At 41.0% G+C, this 23,143-nt stretch overlaps 1 protein-coding gene across 1 annotated transcript in view; it reads right to left on the bottom strand.

Moving 5' to 3' along the window:
• LOC115093320 overlaps positions 1-23,143 on the bottom strand; it is a 211,272-nt gene that overhangs the window by 95,110 nt on the left and 93,019 nt on the right. The window contains exons 3-4 of the mRNA XM_029604958.1: positions 16,183-16,275; positions 355-429 (exon numbers count right to left, since the gene is read on the bottom strand). Coding sequence (XP_029460818.1) covers positions 355-429; positions 16,183-16,225 — 118 coding nt within the window. The 5' untranslated portion in view covers positions 16,226-16,275. The remainder of the gene's footprint in view (positions 1-354; positions 430-16,182; positions 16,276-23,143) is intronic.

Genomic DNA, 23,143 nt, shown 5'->3' with positions numbered 1-23,143 from the left:
ATTGATTTAATTGTGCCAGGAGAAAGAGGATTTCATTGAGAATGAGGGGAGTCCACACTTTCCTTTTTTTCTATTTGTTTTTTATGGGGTTTTTTTGCTTTGATGTCTATTTTGGTTGAAATAAAAGAAACAAACTGAAATAAACAAAGAAAAAATGAAAATGAAATGAAAAAACAATAAAACAAAAAATATTTACAGGTACCTAATTATAATATTTGTCCCACTTTGTCAGTATAATTAACTAGTCCACTGTTTACTGTGAGACTCCAGTGTGACATACAGAGGCCTGTCTTTTGGATACATTTCTAAAGATATCAGACTGCAGTGTTTGCAATTGTAAATATAATTCCTTACCCTGTGCATTTTCAGAATTGGATTCTTGATTCTCTGGTTGTTGTTGGTCGGCATTTAATGAGGATTCTGAGTTTGCTGTCATGATAAAAGGTCAAATTAATTATATTGTACTACTAAACTTAAAAGGGTAATTTTGCAGCAACCAGCATTGATTTTCCAGCAATTGTTCCTCATATTTTATGCCGGTTTTCAAAGGGAAAGTGCATGCATACTTTCCCTTTGAAAGTTACTCCATCAAAACTATCCACACATATGAACAGCAGCTAATATGTGTACATAAGTTTTATCAGGAAATGTACGTGCATACTTTGAAAATGAAGGAGTATACGTGTAAATGCAAAGCCCTCCCCAATTCTGCCTTCAGGAACGCCTCTGCTTACTGTGTGGAAACTTACGCAAATGCTTGCCATGCACATGTAAGTTTACATGTGCATGTGCATGGCACATATTGGGAGGGCAATTTTGTAATGGGCAATTTCTGTGGGAAAAGCAGTGTTTTACCCACAGAAAAAGCTTTAAATTGCCCTTAATATTTGGCTTCTTTGACTTAGTGGAGTAGACTGAATGAGTTGTTAATCCTGTGCTAACTAAACAATTCTTAAGTGCCGAATCATTTCCAGGAAACAACCTGTGCACCAGCCTGGAACTAGTAAAGTACCCAAGATTAAACTGTAACTCAAACAATAGTATTAGACAGGTGAAGGCAGCTCCGGCCATGGAGTGCCTCAAACAGGATATCTATAATATCCATGCACTGCCTCCAAGGTATACATATATATATCTCATGATTATTCATTGTGAATGATTTGAAAACCAGACTTGTTTGCGGCGTACCAGGATAGGAGTTGCCACCCCTGGATTAGACTGTCAACAACATTTTGCTTTTCATGCAGATTTTTTAAAATATTTTTTGCATAGGTGGAGAGAAAAAAAGCTATTTGAAAATGTTTGAAATTGCTTTTTAAAGTGCTCTAACAACTATAAAGTAGGTGCAGTATCTGCCACATATTGTATTCTGATTAATGTACTGAAACATCACAAAAACAATGCTTGCTGAGAAACTAGGGATCATACTCTGGCTTAGACATCAGAGCAGTTTATTCAGGTTTAGATATCTGACTCCAGGATCACAGTAGTACATTTTGGCTCTGGTATTCTTTCCCCAATATTACAGCAGGACAGACCTGGAGTAGATATCTGGTAGTTCTGGCAAATGCCATAGTGGCTAGTGCCAGCTGGAGCTGATTCTGTCCTTGTGGAAAAAATATGGTGTGTTTATTGGGAAACGTTACTATCCTGGAAAGTCCAGCAGATATTGTGTATGGAAAACTTAGATTTTAAGTCCATCTTCAAATTCTGGTTTGCCCATCTGATCAGTTCATGTTTTTTAACTATCATTCAAAACAAGACACCAGTGATGTGGCGATAAAAGATTGTGTTTTTAACATCTCTGATTTCATCACAAGGATGGCACAAACTGCAGGTGGCCAACCAGGAAAGAAAAAAATGGCATTTTTCCTACAGTCTGGTTGTACTTTTCTAAGAATGCTGAGACAAGTTTATTCATTGAAGGAATAAGACACAAGACATATCCAGCAAAGGATCGAAGAACCTGAAGAATGGATATTGCAGAAAGACTGTACTAAAGCATACTTTATGAAAATATAGGACTATCACAGTTCTCAAATCAAATGTTGACATGGTGTGAACATGTGTGGAGTGAATTATTGATATTGCCAAAGTGATAGGCTAGCGCAGACTTGATATAGGGAAAATAAGTCAGAAGCTGCCTACATACACATTGGAGAACAGAAATGTTTTGGAACTTGTTATGCTTCTTAGTAAATACAATATTTGCAAGGGTACATAACTGACTGCTAAGAGAGAAGCAAAACGTTACATTCCTCAGGAGAAAAAGACAGGTGGTCTTTGTTAACTTTGCTCTCCAAAAGTACTGTTCATGCAGTTATAGAAACAATTTGACAACTTTTTCAGGAGACTGTTGTAAGTGGTATGACAGAAGCTGCAATGTGCTCAGTACAGATTGACACCGCACAGGACATCATTTCTAAAGATCAGTGCTCTGATATTGTTTGCTACATAATAGATCAAATTCTTGACAAGCTGCCTGCAGATGCTAATATAATAGAAGCAAATACATTGTTGTTGTTTTTTTTGCATTTCAAATACATCATGCATCAAGACACTCTTGACAAAAGAACAAGCAAGTTCTTCAAGGTTGAAGCACAGAGGGTTTTTCTTTTTTTGCCTACATGAGACAGTTACATACAGGGTTTGTCCCCTAAAGCTCGAAACTGGATTCTGAACAAATAAACTTGGATATCTTATTTTGACTTCACTTGAAAATCTCCGGCAGAGAATAAATGGGGGAATCTTGGGAATGGAGGTTGGGAAAAGGATGGGTAGATTGAGGAAGGTGGGGATAAGGGGAGATGCACAATGATCATTACATTGAAAAATGTTTATAAAGTATTGGATTCCATTTGTTACAATACTTGGCGGGAGTAGCAGAACCCACATTTCCTACCGTTGATTTATGTAGATGTTCTTTTTCTAGGATTTCTAAGATATGATAATGTAAAATAGTTGGCAGTGATATTTTGATTTTCAATAAAAAGATTTAAAACAAAGAAAAAAACAGGAATTAAACAAAGATGAAACAAAATTTATAATAAGCAGTAAACCCCCATAATCTGTTTCTGCACAGAAAGGGGCGATTCAAAGAAATAATTAGCACATAAGAAAACGCAAAAAAAATTTAGACAAGAAATAAACAGCCTGCAGTCTATATTTAAAAAAGACCTAAATCAACTGTGTAGTCTACATAATATGCCATCACATTTAGACTTTTGGAATCTAGGAAATAATGTAATTGCAAAGTGTCAAAGAAAATATAACGATACTCAACAAGAACTAATACACATGTACAAGGAAATCTAATAAATATTTCAGCGCCCAGTCTCTTTGTGCATCTCCAGAATGTTCTGCCTACATGCTGTGTGACCTTACATACATCAGGAAGTATCCATATTCTCTGGCCATAAAACAATTCCTGCTGCTTCTTAGAAAACTAATGCAGAATGGAGTCCCTCTCTTGAGGAAATATGAAATACACCAACAATGCTTCAAACTCCCATCCTTTTTGGATCCCTTGCAAAAAACAGTCAGGTCCAAACTATCAATGGACAGTTCTCTATCTTACACCCTTCCAGATTAATTTTCTCTCCTTTTCCCAGATGGTAAATAAAAAGTTGTACTAAAAGGAGGTCATGACAGCGGTATATATTGTGAACCTCACAAACCAAAACCACACACCGCAAAATAGACCATCTGTAAATATCTCAAATAAATAAGCTCCCTTTAAAAGGCAACAGTCTACATCAATAACTACTCACAATTTTTTTATTTAAACACAATTGCTTTATTCTTTTGTCATTGAAAATCTCTGCCATCTCACACTATACTATTTTACACTTATATTACTCATTTATTTAGATGTATATTCCGCTTTTTGCACCTTTTTCAGTGCTTCAAAGTGGATTATATTCAGGTACTGTAGGTATTTCCCTATCTCCAGAGTGTTGCGCTGGAGGTGGACCCTTGGCCTAGTGCAGGATTGGTACGGCCCTCTGGTCGGACCCAGAGAGCACCTGCCACCAGGAGGCGCAGCACACAAGGAGACAGAGGCTAACTGGAGCTTCACCAATAACAGTCCAGGGTTTCCACAGGTTGAGCCCTTGGGTACCCGGACCGTTTGGACTTAGGTGGGCCTCCGGTGGTCTCCCGGAGAGGTAGAGAAGGGGTGTGCCCACCACGAGCAAGGGTTCGTGGCTGATGCAGAGTGGATGGACTAGACCCGAACTGGAAGCTCCGGAGACCTCAGGGAGGTAACAGTTCAGGAAGATTCTCCGGGCAAGGCAGGCAGCACCTGCGGATCTAGATTTTGGAGAGGGATGTTGGTATATTGAGTGTTATATTGAATGTATGTGGTGAGATGCATGTGAGTGTGATTTGAGTGAATGTGTGGGCTATAAGGGGTGGGTTTGGGATAAAAAATGTGCACTTTTATGATATAAAAATGTAATGAGTAATATAAGTGTAGTTAAATAGCATAGAGTGATATGGCAGAGTTTTTCAATGACAAAAGAATAAAGCAGTTGTGTTTAAATAAAGAAAATTGTGAATAGTTGCTGATGTAGACTGTTGCCTTTTAAAGGGAGGTTTTTTATTTGAGGTACTAAAAGGAGGAACAGCCTCTCCTGAGATTCCTAACTTCCCACTGTTGGTGTCCCTTTCAGAGGAAGGGCAGTCCTTGACAAGCCTTGCAGTTCTCAGCCTGTAGCAATGAAAGGGGCTGGGCTGAGAGGAGACTCATTGGCTGTTCTGTGATGCTGTAGGGCTAAGGTGATCCTGCTGGGCTGAGAGGATCCTGCTAAAGGGGTCAGGCAGGTCTAGTTCCTCTCTGGGTGTTGAAGTGTGAACCATATCAGTTGGAACAAAGACTTGACAATAGGAAAACATCTGCTACATTTTTGTGCAAGTGGATAAAGGTGAGCCAGTTTACTTATTTTATTTATTTTAGATTTATATTCCGCTTTTTGCACTTTTTTCAGCTCTTCAAAGTTGATATAGTGTATCTGGATTTTCAGAAAGTTTTTGAAAAAGTCCCACGAGAGACTCTTGAGGGAATTAAAAAGTTATGGAATGCGGGCAGTGTCCTAGTGTGCATTGGGAACTGGTTAAAAGATAGAATACAGAGAGTAGGACTAAATGGTACATTTTTTCAATGGAGAAAGGTGAATAGTAGAGTACCCCAGGAATCTGTTCTGGAACCACTGCTTTTTAATATATTGATAAATGACCAGGACATAGGAATGAATGACGTGATCAAATGTGCAGATGACTTCAAATTATTCAAAGGTTTTTAAATCAAAAGAGGATTGTGAGAATTTGCAAGGGGACCTTGCACAATAGGGACCCTGGGCATGCAAATGGCAGATGACATTTAATGTTGACAAGTGATGCACATAGGGAAGACCAATCTAAACGTTAGTTACACAAAACAAGGCTTCACATTAGGAGTCATTACTTAGGAAAAGGATCTAGGCATCACTGTTGATAATACATTGAAATCCTCTGCCCAGGGTGTGACCGCAGCCATGAAAGCAAATAGAATGCTAGGAATTATTAGTAAAGGATTGGGGAATAAAAGAGACTATCATAATGCCTCTATATCACTTTTAGACTTAGTCTGTGGAAGATCGTTTAGGTGCCACCCTAGATATTTGTTTTCTTCTTTTGGGTTTTTGTATTAGAGATGAGCTTCGTTTTTTTCTACCGGGTAGTTTTTTTGAGTCTGACGCTTCGGGGTAAAGTTAGTTTTTCCTCGGTTTGTTTTTTCGAAAAACGAACAAAAACTAAATGGGGAAAAACGAAACGGGCCCAAAAAACGACGCGGGAAAACGAAGCTCAAAAAAACCCACCCCAAGCATTAAAATCTACCATAATACATTAAATACAACCCCCCCCCACCATCCCGATCCCTCCCCAAGACTTACTAACATCCCTGGTGGTCCAGCGGGGTCCCGCAAATGATTTCTCCCTCTGTACCGTCGGGCTGTCCGGCCTGCCTCACATCAAAATGGCGCCGATAGCCTTTGACCTACTATGTCACAGGGGCTACCGGTGCCATTAGTCAGCCCCTGTCACATGGTAGGAGCACAAGATGGCACCAGCCATCCATTGTCACAGGGGCTACCACTGACCAATGGCACCGATAGCCCCTGTGACATAGTGAGGGCAAAGGCTCCCAGACCCCCGCTGGACCACCAGGGACTTTTGGCAAGTCTTGTGGGGGCTGGCCATCCATTGCTCCTACCATGTGACAGGGTCTGACCAATGGCAATGGTAGCCCCTGTGACATAGTAAGGGCAAAGGCTATCAGCGTGATTTTGATTACTGGTAGCCAACGGCCCGAGTGCAGGAGATCGCTCCCGGACCCCCACTGGACCACCAGGGACTTTTGGCAAGTCCTGGAGGACCATCCATTGCTCCTACCATGTGACAGGGGCTGACCAATGGCACCAGTAGCCCCTGTGACATAGTAGGTCAAAGGCTATCGGCGCCATTTTGATGCGAGGCAGGCTGGACAGCCCAATGGCATGGAGGGAGAAATCGTTCGCGGGACCCCACTGGACCACCAGGGATGTTAGTAAGTCTTGGGGAGGGATTGGGATGGTGGTGGTGGTGGTGGTGGGGGGGGGGGGGTTGTATTATACAAAATTTTAATGCTTGGGGTGGTTTTTTTTATTTAAAACAATAAAATGTGCCCCTCCCTCCATACAAACCCAAAAAACACATTTTTCTCATAGTTCGGGGAAAATCCATTTCGGGGCGGGGCCTCCGTACCACGATGAATTAGGCAATTTCATTGAAATTTCCTAATTCGTCATAAACGAATGCACATCTCTAGTAAGTATAGGGAGCATGGATACAGCTCAGAGTAATCCCTGAGATCCAGAGTGCAGGACTAGACAGAAAGGGATAAAGAGATCACCTACTGTGAGGACCCCATCAACCATGAGCTCACAATTGTTGCAGACATACCACATTTCCTGATCTCAAAACATTTTATTAATTTAAATAGATCATACAGGAGATCACGTGATGTGGTGGGCTCGATAGCTGCGTGCTGACTGAGCTCCGGCCATCACCCCAACCTAACAGCCTCTACAATCTGCAAATTTGCTGACTAACTCTTCGGAGCTGTACTTATCCTTCTTCCAAGTTATCAGGGCACCTCTGCGAATCCCCTCCGACGACTTATGGCTACGAGAGCGGTAAAAAAAGACAAAGAGAAATCGCGGGCCCCGGAATCCAAAATGGCGGCTGCTCCGGCTTCGGGAGAGGACATCGGGGAGGAATCCCTGGAGGAGAAAATTTCTAATGCGGTGGTCTCGGCCTTAGATGTCCGTTTACACCAGCTATCCGAACAAATTGCGGAGGTTAGAGCCTCCTTTACTGAGATAGACGCCCGCGTGGATAGAGTTGAAGGCCGAGTTTCACTCACGGAAGATGACATCAGTGCCTTGGAACGCCGTGTAGATGAATTAGAAAAAACCGCAAAACTTCGAGACGAAAAATTGGATGACCTTGAGAACCGGTCCCGCCGGAATAATCTCCGGTTCGTGGGTTTTCCGGAGGCGGTACTGGACGCAGACATCCCGCGAGTGCTCGAGGCCTGGCTCCTAAGCGTGGTACCCTCTTTAGCGTCCCCCTCGGGAGGCCTGCTGGAACGGGCGCATAGACTTGGCCGCAAAATGGAGGGCGCTCAGGGGGGTCGCCCGCGAGTTGTAATAGCCAGATTTCTTCATTTTGCTCACAAATCACTGGTCTTACAACACTTCAGGAAGGCAAGGGAGTTACTTTATGAAAATCATCGGATCCTGATTTTTCAGGATTTTTCTCCCAGAGTGACTCTCCTACGGAAGGAATTCAATGGCGTTTGCTCGGATCTCTATAAGAAGAATATTCGCTTTGCGCTTATGTTTCCTGCTCGCCTGAGAATCTCCCATCAAGGTTCCACTAAAATTTTTACATCGGCGAGTGACGCACAGAGCTATGTTCGCAACATGCAAGGCGCAGAGACTGCAGCGCCATCTTGAGTTACTCTTCTCACCGCCATATTCAGATTTGAATACTTGCGCAAGGTCTGAATAATGACGAACGACATCTTCATCTTTTCTTAACTTTTCCATGCTGCTGTTGGCAGCAGTTGTTGGTACTTCAGCTCCTTTCACTGACCAAATGGTGTGGTATCTGTCTTAGTGATGTTTTTGCTGGGGTGTTCCTGTTTACATCAACCACATGTTACCCATGGTTTATACATAGTTGGTATTAGAATAAGGAAAGCTGAGTTTCTATGCTTTTCAGTTATCAATATCATATGTTAATTCTGTGAGTTGTGGTAGAGGCAGCTCACTACATAATGTATATCATGCTTGGCTTATGTCAGCTTATTTTGAATGCTGTTTGGGGGGATGGCTGAGCACATTGTGACACCTCGTGCTCTCCAACCCTTCGGGGTACTATTTCGATTGGTAAGGGGAGGGGAATATCTATCTGTGATTCTGCTATGAGTGTTCTGGGTGTCATGAACATGCGGAGGACTGGCAGGAGAACAGACTGGGGCGGGGAGGGGGAGGGGGGGTAACAGGGATGGTCACAGCGGATCTCTGTGGTTTTGTCATGGCAATGTTGCACATATTACAGGTATTAAAGCCAGTTGTGGTGGGGGTGGTACACTTCAATGTAGAGGAAGATATGGGAGCGGTCCGCCATGCGCACCCAGATAGTATAAGTTTTATAGGATGCCTAACGGCACCTCTGCAAGATCTAACTGACACACGTGCCCAATGACTTCTCAGATTATCACTTGGAACGTGGCCGGCTTGGGCACACCGGTCAAGCGAGAGAAAATTCTCACTAGACTTAATAGATTACATGCAAATATAGCATTTCTCCAAGAGACCCATCTTCTCCCGACAGAAATTATTAAACTGAAGAAAAAATGGGTAGGGCAGCTATACTATGCCACGGGGAACTCCAAAAGCAGAGGAGTGGCAATTCTACTTCATAAAAACATTTCTTTCACATGCCAAGTTCAGGTGGCTGACCCAGATGGCCGTTTCATTCTCTTAAAGGGTCTTCTCATGGGTTCCCCTATTATTTTGGCATCGGTTTATGCCCCCAATTCATACGATCATGCTTTCTTTTTGCGTCTATTGACTTCTCTGACTTCTATGGGAGATTTTCCGATTATTATGGGAGGCGACTTTAATTTTGTCATTGATTATGTACTAGACAGACATCCACCGAGGAAGGGAAGACAACTTAGTGAAGCCAAGGGCCCCAACCTTTTATGTAGGGATCTCCACTTGGTGGATCTGTGGCGCGCCCTCCACCCTGAGGAACGAGAGTTTACTCATGTGGCACGGGCCCATCCAGTATGCTCCCGCATTGACTATCTTCTCATATCAGAGAACTTGTTCCCTTGTTTTTCAGCGGCATCTATAGAAACTCTTGCCGTCTCAGACCATAGCCCAGTAGTAGGCACTATGGGACAGCGAGGCGGTGCCTCTAATAGTCAGTGGAGATTGCCCTCCCATTTGGCGACTGACCCTGAATTTCCTAAGTACTTACAACAGAAATGGGTGGACTTTATGGAATTTAACAGCCAACATAGTGATAACCCGACGCTCTTATGGGAAACAGCGAAGACAGTTCTGCGGGGGGCCATAATCAGCTATTCTAGTTTCAAAAAACGTCAATTAAATGCGGAGATCTTAGCGTTAGAAACACAACAACGTCTCTTGAAGAGACAAATTATTGCTTCTGGAACTGAGGCGCTGTTACCCCAACTCAAAACGCTTCAGGTAGCGCTAAATGACTTGCTCCATACACGAGCGGCAAGGACCTTAAGATTTCAACAGTTCCAGTTTTTCCAACATGGCAATAAGGCGGGGCGGCTCCTAGCCCGATTAATTAAAGCGCAAGAAGCTTCCAAACTGGTAACTAACATGAAAACTGCCTCGGGAAAGATAGTGACGACCGCCCCAGATATTGCACACATTTTTTCTCAATATTACAAAACACTCTATTCGGCGGAACCGGTGACAGAAACTGATATAGACCAATTCCTTGCTACACTAGCTCTGCCTCAATTATCAGGGGAACAATTAGCGTCCCTTCAAAAGCCCATAGACTTAGCGGAAGTGGCGGATGCCATAAAAGCCCTTCCCGACCACAAAGCCCCGGGACCAGATGGTCTGACAGCCTTATTTTATAAATCTCTATCCACAGAGTTGACCCCACTGCTTCAAAACGTGTTTGAGAGGATGGTCGATACACAGAAAATGCCTAGCACTATGAGAGTGGCCACTATTGTGGTCCTCCCTAAATCGGGTCGGGACCCTATGATACCTTCATCGTATCGGCCAATTTCACTCCTCAATCTAGATATTAAATTGTATGCTAAGATTTTGGCGACCAGATTGAAGCCTCTGATACCCTTGCTGGTATCTGCCGATCAAGTGGGATTTGTGGCGGGCCGTAGGTCCACGGTCAATGTACACAAGGTATTAACTGCGTTAGAGACATGTCAACTTTCTGCGCAGCCGGACCCTTTACTTGTCACATGTGATGCCGAAAAGGCGTTTGATAGGGTGTCTTGGCCCTTTCTGCGGAAAGTTTTGGCAAAGTTTGGGTTCTGCGGCCGGATACTTGACTCCATTAACGTTTTATATTCAAACCCCTCAGCCCGCATTTTAGTTAATGGGGTACTTTCGGAAGAATTTTATTTGGCTCGGGGTACACGGCAGGGATGCCCTCTCTCGCCACTTTTGTTTATATTGACTGTGGAGCCATTGGTGAGCGCATTAAAGTCCACTCCTGGGGTGAAGGGCATAGCGATAGGTCCTCGGACCTACCTCACGCTGTTGTTTGCTGATGACCTTTTGCTCTTATTGTCTCAAGCACGCACTTCTCTCCCAAGGGCATTGCGGGTATTTACTAGATACCAGTCATTGTCTGGCTTCAAACTTAATTTGGACAAGACGGAGGCTCTGGACATCTGTGGTACCTTGCGTGATTCATGGCCGGATTTTCCGGTTAAATGGGCAGACAACACAATTAAATATTTGGGTATTATTATCCATTCCAACCCTAAACGTTGGTACTCTTTGAATATTCCCCCTACGATCAATAAGGTTATTGCAAAAATGGAGGGGTGGCACTCTCTCCCGATTTCTATTCAGGGTCGCATTGCGCTCATAAAAATGGTAATTGCCCCACAAATTCTTTATAAATTTCTGATGCTACCATTTATTATTTTGTCTAAAGATCTTCATACCTTGTATAAGGGGTTGCACCGTTTTCTATGGCGGGGGAAAAAAGCACGTCTCCCATTGCAAACTTTAATGGCCCCGAGATGTCAGGGTGGATATGGTCTGCCAGACTTTTTGTCTTATTCCTGGGCGGCGAACTTGAGGTTCTTGGGAGACTGGATCTACGGCACAGCCGAGTACACTGATCCTCAGCTGATTCAAAATATTTGCACCCCGTGGGAACCCACATATCTCCTACATTCACCTCCACCAGGGTCTCAGACTATAACAGTGAAATACCAATTAGTACATACTGTTCGAAAGGTTTGGGGCATAACACGTAGATTATTAAAACTGTCGGATCGTGTATCTTTCCAATACCCTATGCGAATCTCGAGCCTCGCTCAACATACTCCGCTACCTATGACGCACACTTTTCAGATTGCTTCTAATTGGCCCCTGGCTGATTTAGTGGATAAAACTACAGGTGATATCTACTCTTTTGCTCAATGTCGGGAGAGACTGGGTTTACGTCCTGCTCATTTTCTGCTTTATGCTCAGTTAAGAGCCCAGGTTCGACTATTGTTACAAGATACACGTGGTACTATTGATAATACGTGTTATGCTGATTTATTATCATGTTTTCAAGAAAAGAAAGGCAATTTATCTTGTCTGTATTCTTTTTATTGTGCTAACCGTTCTTATGGAATATACGAAAGACTGCTGGCGAAATGGTCCGAAGATTGTATGGAAGAGCTGACGGTATCCATGTTAGAACACTCGTATACTGCTCTCTTCCACGTGTCTGGTAATGTGGCGCTACGGGAATTACAGCAGAGAATCTTCCATCGGATAGTTTATTCTCCGACACGAGCTCATCAAATGGGTGTTACTACCTCACCTGAATGTTCTAAATGCCCTCAATCTCCTGCTTCACTGATTCACTGTCTCTGGGAGTGTCCAAGAATACAGGCATTTTGGGAAAATTTGAGAGCTTTCCTTTCCAAGCTTTTTCGCATGGAGGTTACATGGTCCTGTTCTTTTTGCCTACTGAACAATGATAATGGTGACAGTAGTACCAATATTGATAATGTCCTTTTTCTATCCAAAGCGTGTCTCATTGCTAAAAAGTGCATCTTACTACGTTGGTTGGATCGGGATGCACCCACAGAGCCTCTGTGGATAAGCCTAATGACAGAGCTTTATCAATTGGAACATGGTACAAAATACAAACGTTTTTCCTATAAGAAAAAGTGTTTTTTTGCAGACATATGGAGGGTTTATTATGATTCCTTGCCTCCTCACACGCAAATCTTGGCTCCACTCCCGAAGGAGAAACTTTGATAGGGAGTTCTTTGGGAGGACCACTATATGTGGCGCTAGATAGTCTGCCATCCATTAGGGTGAAGTTTGTTGTTTGCTATTTACTTTATTTTATATGCGAGATTGGGTGTGCCACCCTGGCCATACATACATTTGTTTATGTATATTACGTGCCTGTTATCTTTTGTTGGTTAGTTGTTTCTGGACGATGCCATATGAGTACACATGTTTTTGTTTTTTTTTTGTTGAAGTGGTGATCGCTGTTTACATCCGAGGGAGGGGGGTTGGATCTGGGGATGTGCAAATGTAAAAGAAGGTATGTACTTTGTTGTTTTTGTTATTGTTTTTATACTTATTGCTTTGTCTTAGTACTTCCTTCAATAAAAAACTTTATTACAAAAAATAGATCATACAGAGCTCTAACAAAACAGTAATCTGCAAACTGGGCAAAACACTAAACATATTACCAATAGCTGAACATACCTTCTGCCAGGGTAAAACCTGAAAAAGCATAAACATAAGAGGATTTAAGACAAAGAATCGGGTTCCAATAGACCACAAATATACAAGGCAGGAGTGACTATCGGATCTTAAATCTTCCCTGATTGTGATCCTGTGTGCAGTATCTGCTGGAAGAGAAAGAAGAAGAAGGAATTTAAAGGGAAAAGGCGAAATAATTTACAGCATTGATTGTTTAATGTTTATTCCTTCTTACCTGGAAAAATGTTAAAACCTGCGAGTGAAAAGAAACAGAAAGAGATTATTGCAATAACATGTTAAAGCCCAATGTCACTAGAAGAAAATAAGAGGGAGAACTTACCTTTAGCAATCCCTCTTCATGGAAGAAAAGCAATACCTGTTAACAAACAGAAGTGTACTTGTTGGCAAAATAAATATGTAACTCAGCATGAATGGCCTTTGGCTTGCTAGAGGACAGTGGCCTACACTCTGGCCAGTCCTCTAGACTTTTATTATATACAGGCAAAAGTCAAACAATCCAGAGCCTGCTTACCTCAGCAGTGTTGGAAGCTAAAGTGCAGTAGGCCTAGAGACAAGCAGCTTTAGCAAACTGCTGCTTCCTTCTCCGCACGTCTGTGGCCTCTCTCTTCCCCCTGGCCCTAGCAGCTTATCCCTCTCCCCAGGGAAAAGGCTATGTGCCCAGGATTCCCTTCTGGCTGTCTTAACATGGACCAGGCTAAATGCTTTTTTTTCCTGGGCTTTTATGGAGGGTCTAACAAAGACCCCTTTAAAAAGATTTCTTTTATAGTGCACTTAAAAATGGTATGCTCGCATACAAACATTTCCGTGACTTACCTGTCATCCAGTAAATTCCATCTTTCTAATAAACCATCTACTCTTCTTTCTTAATAGAAAAGAATAAACAAAAAGAACCAGAATTTAGATGAGTGCTTAATAATGGGGGGTCTAGCCATATCATTTTGTATCATGTCATTTTGTTGGGGGGGGGAAGAGACGAAGACCAGGGACACAGGAATGAAGACCAGTATCATGCTGAGGCAACTTGCTCTACTTGCAGTAGTGGACCTGCCCAAGTGCTGCCCTGATCTCGCGACATCCTCCTCTATGTGTTCCCACCCTGGCCTCTGGTGGGAAAGGTACTCAGAAGAATAGAACTTCACAACGGGCCGGTCATTCTCGTAGCAGCAGAATGGCCTCGGAGACTGTGGTTCGCGGATATTGTGAACCTCGTGACAGATGGTTCTCTTCGACTCGGTCACCTCCCAAACCTACTGAGTCACCTCCTGCACATCTCTAGTAGTTAGAGTTCATAAAATAGCATGCACTCATGTATATGCTATTTTAGATGCTTAAATCTTAATTTTACATGTGCAATCTTTGAAAATGCACCTTTAAGGTTGGAAGCCTTAAGCAGCTGGGTACTGACATTTGATGCAAGGGCCACAGTTGAAACTTTAGATAGTGAATTAACAAGTTTAGTGCAGCACTAGGATAAGCTAAAAACTTAGATTAGATGCAGACATTAGATGCAGAGCACGGGAAGAAATAGTGGTGGCAAGCAGCAGTGAAGAATCGGGTGGGGAAAAAAAAGAACTCCACTTGCAAAAAGTGCACTATTCAAATGTTATGACTGCCCTGTTTATTAAGCGATGCCTATAATGTGATAGACCCAACATACAAATTCCTTCCAAGTCCCTCACACGTGTCTCACGTGAGGAAAGCTTCCCCACACTGCCGTTCATTAAGAACCCAGCTGATTCCCAGGAACACTGGGAAGCCTTCCTTGTCGATAGTAAGAAACGGCCTCCAGAAATCTTGATTTCGACTGAGTTATATGCAGAGTTGCAGAAAGAAGTGAATGCATACAGAGTTGTTCATCCCATAGTGCTAAGACAAAAATAAGATAATACATTGTAAAATATATACTGGATATATGCATGTTCTTTGTTTGTTGCAGTCCACTTTAATAGAATTCTCTGAACTTCAACCTTTTGATTCATTGTATAATAAAGTGATATTTTATATAGAGCATGTGGGTATGTGTGTTTTAAGTGCCAGGGCCACATTTTAATCTTGGTCCATCGTCACAGTGCTCTCACAGCCGTGTATTGCTGCAGGTTTCCTGGCTTAGGTGTAGCACTGCATCCTGGTTATCAGAAGAGCAACCTCGTCTGCCCAGGCAGCACAGTATCACATTCTCATTCACCGCAGAACAACGGGAATGTGCAGGATAAAAAAATGTCATTTTATTTTGTTTCAATTTACTTCATTGGAGCAGGAAGGATTTTTGTTTGTTTGTTTTGGTAAATAGTCGCATTGTATTTCTTTATTTATTCTGTCACATTGGGTGGAAGGTGGTTAGTTAATGCGAAAGCTTGCTGGGCAGACTGGATGAGCCGTTTGGTCTTTTTCTGCCGTCATTTCTATGTTTCTATATATTATAAAACAAAGTTAGACCAGATAGCAACATAAGGATGGTGCTTTCTTGAGTGGTCAATAGATGAAACTATCATTTTTCTACCTTACAATTATTGTTTTTTGGTTTAAAGATTTTTTTAGGAACAGATATAATCAGACATTTTTTTTTCATAATTGAAAGTGGGGGTTAAAAATTACATTTTCTATGATTATAGACATTGTCAATGTCCTTTCAAACAAAAGCACTTCCCTATAGAACATGTAACATTTAGGACATGTAACAAAGCTACTTATCCTGGCTCAGGTAATAGAAACATATCCTGTGCACATGGAATACTTTGATAAAGTATCAGCAAAATTGTAGCCACATGTTTTACAAGTTAACCTCCTAACTTAAACCTGCTATATAACATGTTCTCCAGAAATCAATAGTTGTTACATGAAAAAAAATAGGTAAAACCCAGTCAGACATACAATATTAATTCCTTCCAAACATCCAGAGCCTGAATTTAAAAGAAATCTTTCGTTCTGCGGATATAGAAAAATGTGTATCACATCTTTCACAGAGCGGACCTGTTATCAATATGATCCAGGCAGATTCAAACCCCACATATTCTCGCTTTTATGTGTCCTCTGTTGTGCAGCTAGGAAATGTTTGTCATCAAATTTGAATCAAATAAACATAGAACATGACAAAACTTACTGCGTTCTTCTTGATTTGGAAAAAACATTCGGGATTTTGACATTCGGGATTTTGATGGATGCTGTTCATCTTTTCCAGCTTTCAATCCGTTTTCTGAATGGAAAGAAAAATACACAGTTCTAAGAATTTTTTTGTTTGTTTGTTTGCTTCCTCAGTTTGAAATAACTGGGTTACTATCAGGCATGAAACTATGACATGGATATTTTTGTCCAGCTTAAAAACCACAGTTTTTCTCTTCTTTAGCAGTATTTATGAGATGCAATTAATTCAGATGTTTCTTGTTGCTATAGCGGAATAAGCTGTATGTACAATATACATATATCTATATATCTATATAAATAAAAGTTAATAATAAATTAAAAGAAAATAATAAATAAATAAATATCCTGTATATGTATATCTATACATTGATGGCAAGGTTCCATGAGCGACAAGAGAGTAGCATTTTATATTAGAAAAAAGAATGAAGGAGAAGGGGCTGTGATCTGAATTTGGAAGGAGGTGGACTCAGAGGAAATATCTGAATTTGGAAGGAGGTGGACTCAGAGGAAATATGTTGAAATATTTCTTTCTGGAGAAGGCTTAGATGCTTATAATTGATGGGAAGGAAAGGAGATGGGCAGAAACTGGGCTGACGCTTAGTTGAAGGGATGCACTATTGTATTTAAATGACAGTGATGGGGCAAAGGGTGACCATCAGGCACAATTTGGTCAGTCGGGGGGGGGGGGAGTGGTCAGGAAGGTGGGTTGGGTTGGCCCATGGGGAGGCTGGCTCTGCAGAAGAGGGGAGGTTAACAAAAGGGAAGGGCTGGGAGTGGGATGGGAATTGTGATGGGGTTTTATGTTTAAAAAAAAATTACTTTTTCTTGGGGTAGTGGTCTCTTCCAAGCGGGGTGGGGTGGGACCCCGGGTTGTGCCATTTATTTTATGTTGAAATATTTTATTGATTTTCACATCAAAAATACAAACAAAAAATATAAAGAATAGAACCACAAATATCTGACAATCTTACCCAGATAAATCAATAAGGTACATGGCAAAAAGTATAAAATAAGAAAAAAAATGATTAACTAAAGATAATGAAGAAACAGAGGAGAAAAACAGGGATAAAAAATAAAACACTAGCGGATACACCAGAAGGAGACAAAAGAATCAGCACACCAATGAACAAGTATAATTAGAGAGAGGCAATATAGTCATCCAATGGCTTCCACATTGAGCCCATTTACCTAGATGACCAAATTTCTTTGCCATAGCTTTCTCATATTTGGAGAATAAACATACGGTATTCCACCATAAATGTTCTGACAAAAACTCACTATGTTTCCAGTTTGACATGATATTGTATTGAGCTATGGTTAAAAGAAAATCTACCAATTTACGATGTGGGCGTTGGAGGTGTAAAGAAGGGTCCGCTCCTTTCAAAATTGTTAAAGAGTAGTAAAGTGAAAGAGTAATCGGTAGGATACAGACAATTGTATGCCAAACTTGATTCCAAAAAGCATACACTAAGGGACAATGGAAAAACATATGGCTAAACGTGGCTTTAGGGGCCGAGCAGGACCAGCAGTCATGAGATGTGATCATGCCAGCCCGGTGTAACTTCCAAGGAGTCCATATCGCTCTGTGGATTATGAAAAAGGAGGACTGTACTAGACTCACGGATAGGGAAATATGAATGGTAGATGACCAAAAATATTTCCACATATCAGACGTAATCTCCATCTCAAGATCAGAAGACCATACTTGGGTTAAGGATTGTATAGCAGAACGCTGAGAAAAACTTTTAAGAAGTTTATAGATCCCAGATGCTAAATGGCCTTTTGGACCCTGGGTATAATAAAATTCCAATAATGGGGAGGCTTTGTCCATTGCAAATTTACTTAACACGCTTCTCTGAAGCAGAGAACGCAATTGTAACCAAGCATAAAATTGAGAGGAGGGTATACCATATCTAGTACGTAATTGCTGAAATGTCATGAGGTTACCAGAGTCTAGTACAGAAGATAAGAGCCATATATTGCAGGTTTGTCAAATTGGCCAACTAAGCGGCTTACCTCCTGCAGTTAGCATGGCATTCCGCCAAAGCGGGGCGAGACCAGATGTACGCCACTTAGAAGCTATATCAGGTATTTGTGAATCAAACTCCAAAAAGGCTCTATTTGGGACCTTAATATGGGGTTAGCAGCAGCATATGGAAGAATTCTCATGCCCGGAAAACAATACAAGGGAAAAGGAGCATTACACAAACGCTCAATTGATAGCCAGCGGGGCGATTCTATATTAAGCTGTTCAAAATCAAAGAAGTGATATCCTTGTTGCAGAATATATGCCTGATGATACATATAAAAATCGGGAAAGTTGACTCCTCCTCGTAATTTAGTATTCTTGAGTTTAAATAAAGCAATTCAAGGCGTTTTGTTTTTCCATAAAAATTTAACCAAAATTCTCTCTATGTTCTTATAAAACTCCACTGAAAAAAAACGGGGAGCATGGATAAAGTATATAACACTTTTGGAGCTACTACCATTTTGATCGTATCCAATCTACCCCACCAGGTTAAATGCAGGGGAGACCAACGTAAAATTAAATCTTTTACATTCTGTAAAACGGAGTTTTCTCCCTGAGTAATAGTGTCCAAGGGATTAGTAAAAAATCGTATTCCCAAATATTTCAAACCTTTGGTTACCTTTTGTATGGAAAAGCAATTGAAATCTAGGGAAGAAGCAGAATAGTTTAAAGGAAGGAGTTCAGTTTTATGCCAATTAACCTTATAATCGGATATAGAAGAATAAGAAGAAATAAGATGGAAAAGATATGGAAGAGTTACATCAGGATTCTGTAAAAATAGCAGAACATCATTGGCATAAGCTGACAATTTGAATGTTTCATCACCAATGCGTACTCCCTGAATCTGATCCGATTGGCGAATGGCAGAAAGTAATGATTCCAAAGCCAGGTTGAATAAAAGTGGGGAGAGGGGACACCCCTGACGGGTTCCCCGAAACAGCGGAAAAGAAGAAGACATTTGTTGATTAATATATAAAAAAGCAGAAGGAGACGCATATATCGAGCGTATCCATGTTAAGAAATTGGGTCCTAAACCATACCATTGAAGGATATGAAATAAAAAGGGCCATTCAACATGGTCAAAGGCTTTTTCTGCGTCTAACAACACTGCCACAGTTGGAATTGGGTCTGAAAAAGCCTCTTGTTGAATATGCAGGAATAGACGAGCATTGTTATTGATAAGGCGATGCCTTATAAAACCTGACTGGTCAGGGTCTATTAAAATGTTCATGATTCGTGAAAGACGGATGGCTAAAATTTTGGCAAAAATTTTATAATCTGTGTTTAATAATGAAATGGGTCTGTAATTAGCAGTACAGGTATCGTCTCTACCTGGCTTTGGAATTACAACAATACATGCCTGTGAAAAGGAGGGAGACATACCATTAGGAGACAGAAATGAAGAAAAATAATCATGCAATCTAGAACTGAGTGATGATTGAAAAGCTGAGTAAAAGTTCGAGGTAAATCCATCTGGACCAGGTGCCTTATTAGGAGCCAAGGAAGCAATGGCCGCTTCTACTTCTTTCAAAGTGATGGGATCATCTAGCTGAAACCTTTGTTCCATAGATAAGGATGGATGAGCTATTGATGCTAAAAAGTCTGTAAAGGAGGCAGTCATTGGGGAAACTTCAGATTGATATAAAGACGAGTAGAAGTTCTGAAACTCTTGCAAAATTTCTGCTTCATCTGTTAATGGTTTATTAGAAGAAGACATAATGGTGACAATACGTTTTTTTTTTTTATTTTTTCACTAAATAGGAAGCAAGTAAGTGACCACATTTGTTGTTACCAGCATAGTATTGAGCTTTGGAAGAAAAAATACCCAAATTGACTCTAGAACTAAGAAGAAGATTATATTGATATCTAGCTTTAGTCAGATTCGTCAAGGAAGCTGAGGTAGTACGATGAAAGTACTCTGCCTCCAGATCTGCAACCCAACATTGAAGAGCCAACAATTCTTCCTTGCGTACTTTATTGCGACGAGCAGTATAACTCAGAATCTCTCCCCGGATGGTTACTTTGAAAGCCTCCCATAAAGAAGATGGAGAGATGTCCTCAGTAGTGTTGAAGCGGAAATATTCAGTGATTTTTTGGTCAATAAGAGGCTTAAAATCGGATTCTTCAAGAAGCGCCGCATTAAATCGCCATTGATGCTGAGTTTTAAGAGGTTGTAGTAGAGAGCAGGAGACAGTAACTGCGGCATGATCGGAGATTAAAATGGGACAGATCTTAGCAGTAACAATCCGAGAAATCAATGAATTAGAGGTAAAAAAAAAATCTATGCGTGAGTAAGAAGAATGCGGTGAAAAATAAAAAGTGTAGTCTCTTTCTGTTGGGTTAAGTAGGCGCCATGGATCAGAAAAACCATAAGCGGTATTGAGATGTCTTAATGTTTTAGTAGATTGAGATATATTGACGCGTGCAGATGACGTTTTATCTAATATGGGATCTAATACTTGATTAAAATCTCCTCCTATTATACATTGAACAGTGTCTGGGTGTAACAGATGCTTGAACGTGTCTTGAAAAAAAAGCGGAGTATCCAAGTTTGGTGCATAGATATTAAGGAGAAGAAATGATTCATTTTGAATGGAGAATTGAACCAGATTCCATCTGCCTTCTACATCAGCAAGTTGATGGTAAACAATCACAGGAAGCTGTTTATGAAACAAAATGGCAGTTCCCCGTTTTTTCTTTAAGGCTGGACTAAAGTATACTTGACCGACCCAACCTTGTTTGAGTTTAAGAGATTCAGCAGCTGTAAGATGGGTCTCCTGCAGTAATGCAACATCAGTGCTAAGGGTCTGAAGGTACGTAAGAATTTTCTTCCGTTTAATCGGATGTGAGAAACCATTGACGTTTTAAGAAGTCAATTTGATTGTAGAAACATTGGACGCCATGAGATAGTCAAGTGCCAAATCAGATAACTGGTATGCTCTTCCTTCATCTCCGATATGGAATATAAGATGTGCAGGGAATACAGAAAAACCTGTATCACCAACACAAAAAAAAAAAGGTGCTAGAATCAGGTTGGCTGTAAAGACAGCTAAGGTCCAAGAAAACAAACCGGTAACTAATCCAAGATGGCTAACAGCAAACAAACAACAAGGTGGAATCGGTAAAATGGACTTTATTGAATCTTGCCCGACTCTGGCCGAGTTTTGCTTACCGAGCTGCCTCAGGGGCTTTAGAGCCACTTGAATTGGCTCAAATTAGCACGGACTTCACATACACTGTGGTCCCAGAATCATTAATCAGCAAACTGACATCAGTAGAAATGGCACTCGCGTATTCGCCTCTCAAACAAATGCTGCAGCATTTGTTTGAGAGGCGAATAAACAGCTATAAACATAGAAAAAAAACAAAAAATATAGTAACCAAATTGCAGATGCATACTTTGCCTTGACAGCTGCGAGGCTGTCTACCACAAAAAATAAAGAGCCTCAGGGCGAACCAGATGACCTCCTGGTCCCCTGCTCCATTGTGCGATGCTAGATTCATAACTGGACCAAAATTAGAAAAAGAAAAAAAGAAATAGGTTAAAGGAATATTCAAACCTTTTGCTTACCCACAAAAAAAAGATCAAGTAAGCTTCAATAACATATTGGATCTTGAGTCACGTCCAATATACATAAGGGTACATATGAATGTATAGACATCCCTAGGAGAAGAGCAACACAAAGACAGAGCAAAAAGAACAAAATCTGAATTCAGGTGATCATAGCTGCATTCGATTCAGAAGAAAGGAGAAAATCCTCTAGGTCTTGAGGATTATGAAACATCTTGGTTTGATTATTGTAGGTAACTCTCATTTGAGCTGGGTATAATAGCCCATATTTAGCTCCTAGAGCCTGCAAACGAGGCCTCAACGCCAACAGCAATTTATGTTTTAGAGCCGTAGTTTTAGCCAGATCAGGAACAAAAAGAATGGTGTGCCCCTGGTAAGTAAGAGGTGTCTTGCTTCACGCTGCGGCAAAAATCTGAAGGACCTGCGGATATCGCAAGATCTTAAGAATCAGTGGTCTGGGAAATCTGGAATGCTTAGGAGGCCGCAATGGTATCCTGTGGGCTCTTTCCAGATCAAATGGTTGATCAAAAGAAATTTGTAAAATAGTAGGAATAAATTTTACCAGAAATTGTATACAATCCGTTCTTTCTGCACCTTCCGGAATACCCAAAATGCGGATATTGTTCCTGCGATTACGATTAGAGAGATCCTCAAAATCTGCTTTGAGTTGCTCCAATTCTTTAGTTAAATTGGGGAGTGGCGCAGTTGTTAATAAAAGGGTCGAAATCTGCGATTCAGCGTCATCCAGTTTTGTTTGAAAGGAATCCATGCAGTTAGTAAGTAATTGAAGATCGGAGCGTATGGCGGTAGTATGATCGACGTTAAGTTGTATTAAATCTTTCAATTGTTTTAACTCAGTTTAAACTAGATCCGCGGAAGCCATGTTTTTCATAGAAGGCGCTTTGTCTGGAGTAGGGGGATCTTGTTTAGAACGCTTCGTACCTGCTGAGGCAGCAAAGACAGCTTCAATTTTCCCTGGTTTCGATACCGCCATTATTGAAGAGACACAAAGTCCATTAAAAAAAAGATAGAAAAAGCGATGGTCCAGTTTAAACGAAGAAAGACGGAGCGGGGACTCATGGAGCCTTAGACTCAGGCGGCCATCTTGTGCATTGCGCGAGAGCGCCCCCCCTGTGCCATTTATTTTAGGTACTTGAACACACTTTTTGCAAACAGTGCATACAAAAACAAAATGAAATAACAGACAATGTTGTTGATATTGTCTAGGTCAATTAAAATGAATGCATATCTCTAATATGTACAATAGACACAAAAAGAGGGAAAACCAAGTTGAAAATGGGACTTTAATAGTACAATCCT

This window comes from Rhinatrema bivittatum, chromosome 6 (genome assembly GCF_901001135.1).
Source record: "Rhinatrema bivittatum chromosome 6, aRhiBiv1.1, whole genome shotgun sequence".
In the NCBI taxonomy this organism is placed as follows: Eukaryota; Metazoa; Chordata; class Amphibia; order Gymnophiona; family Rhinatrematidae; genus Rhinatrema; species Rhinatrema bivittatum.
The sequence above is the reverse complement of the archived record's forward strand: the minus strand, read 5'-3'. Positions and strand labels throughout refer to the sequence as shown.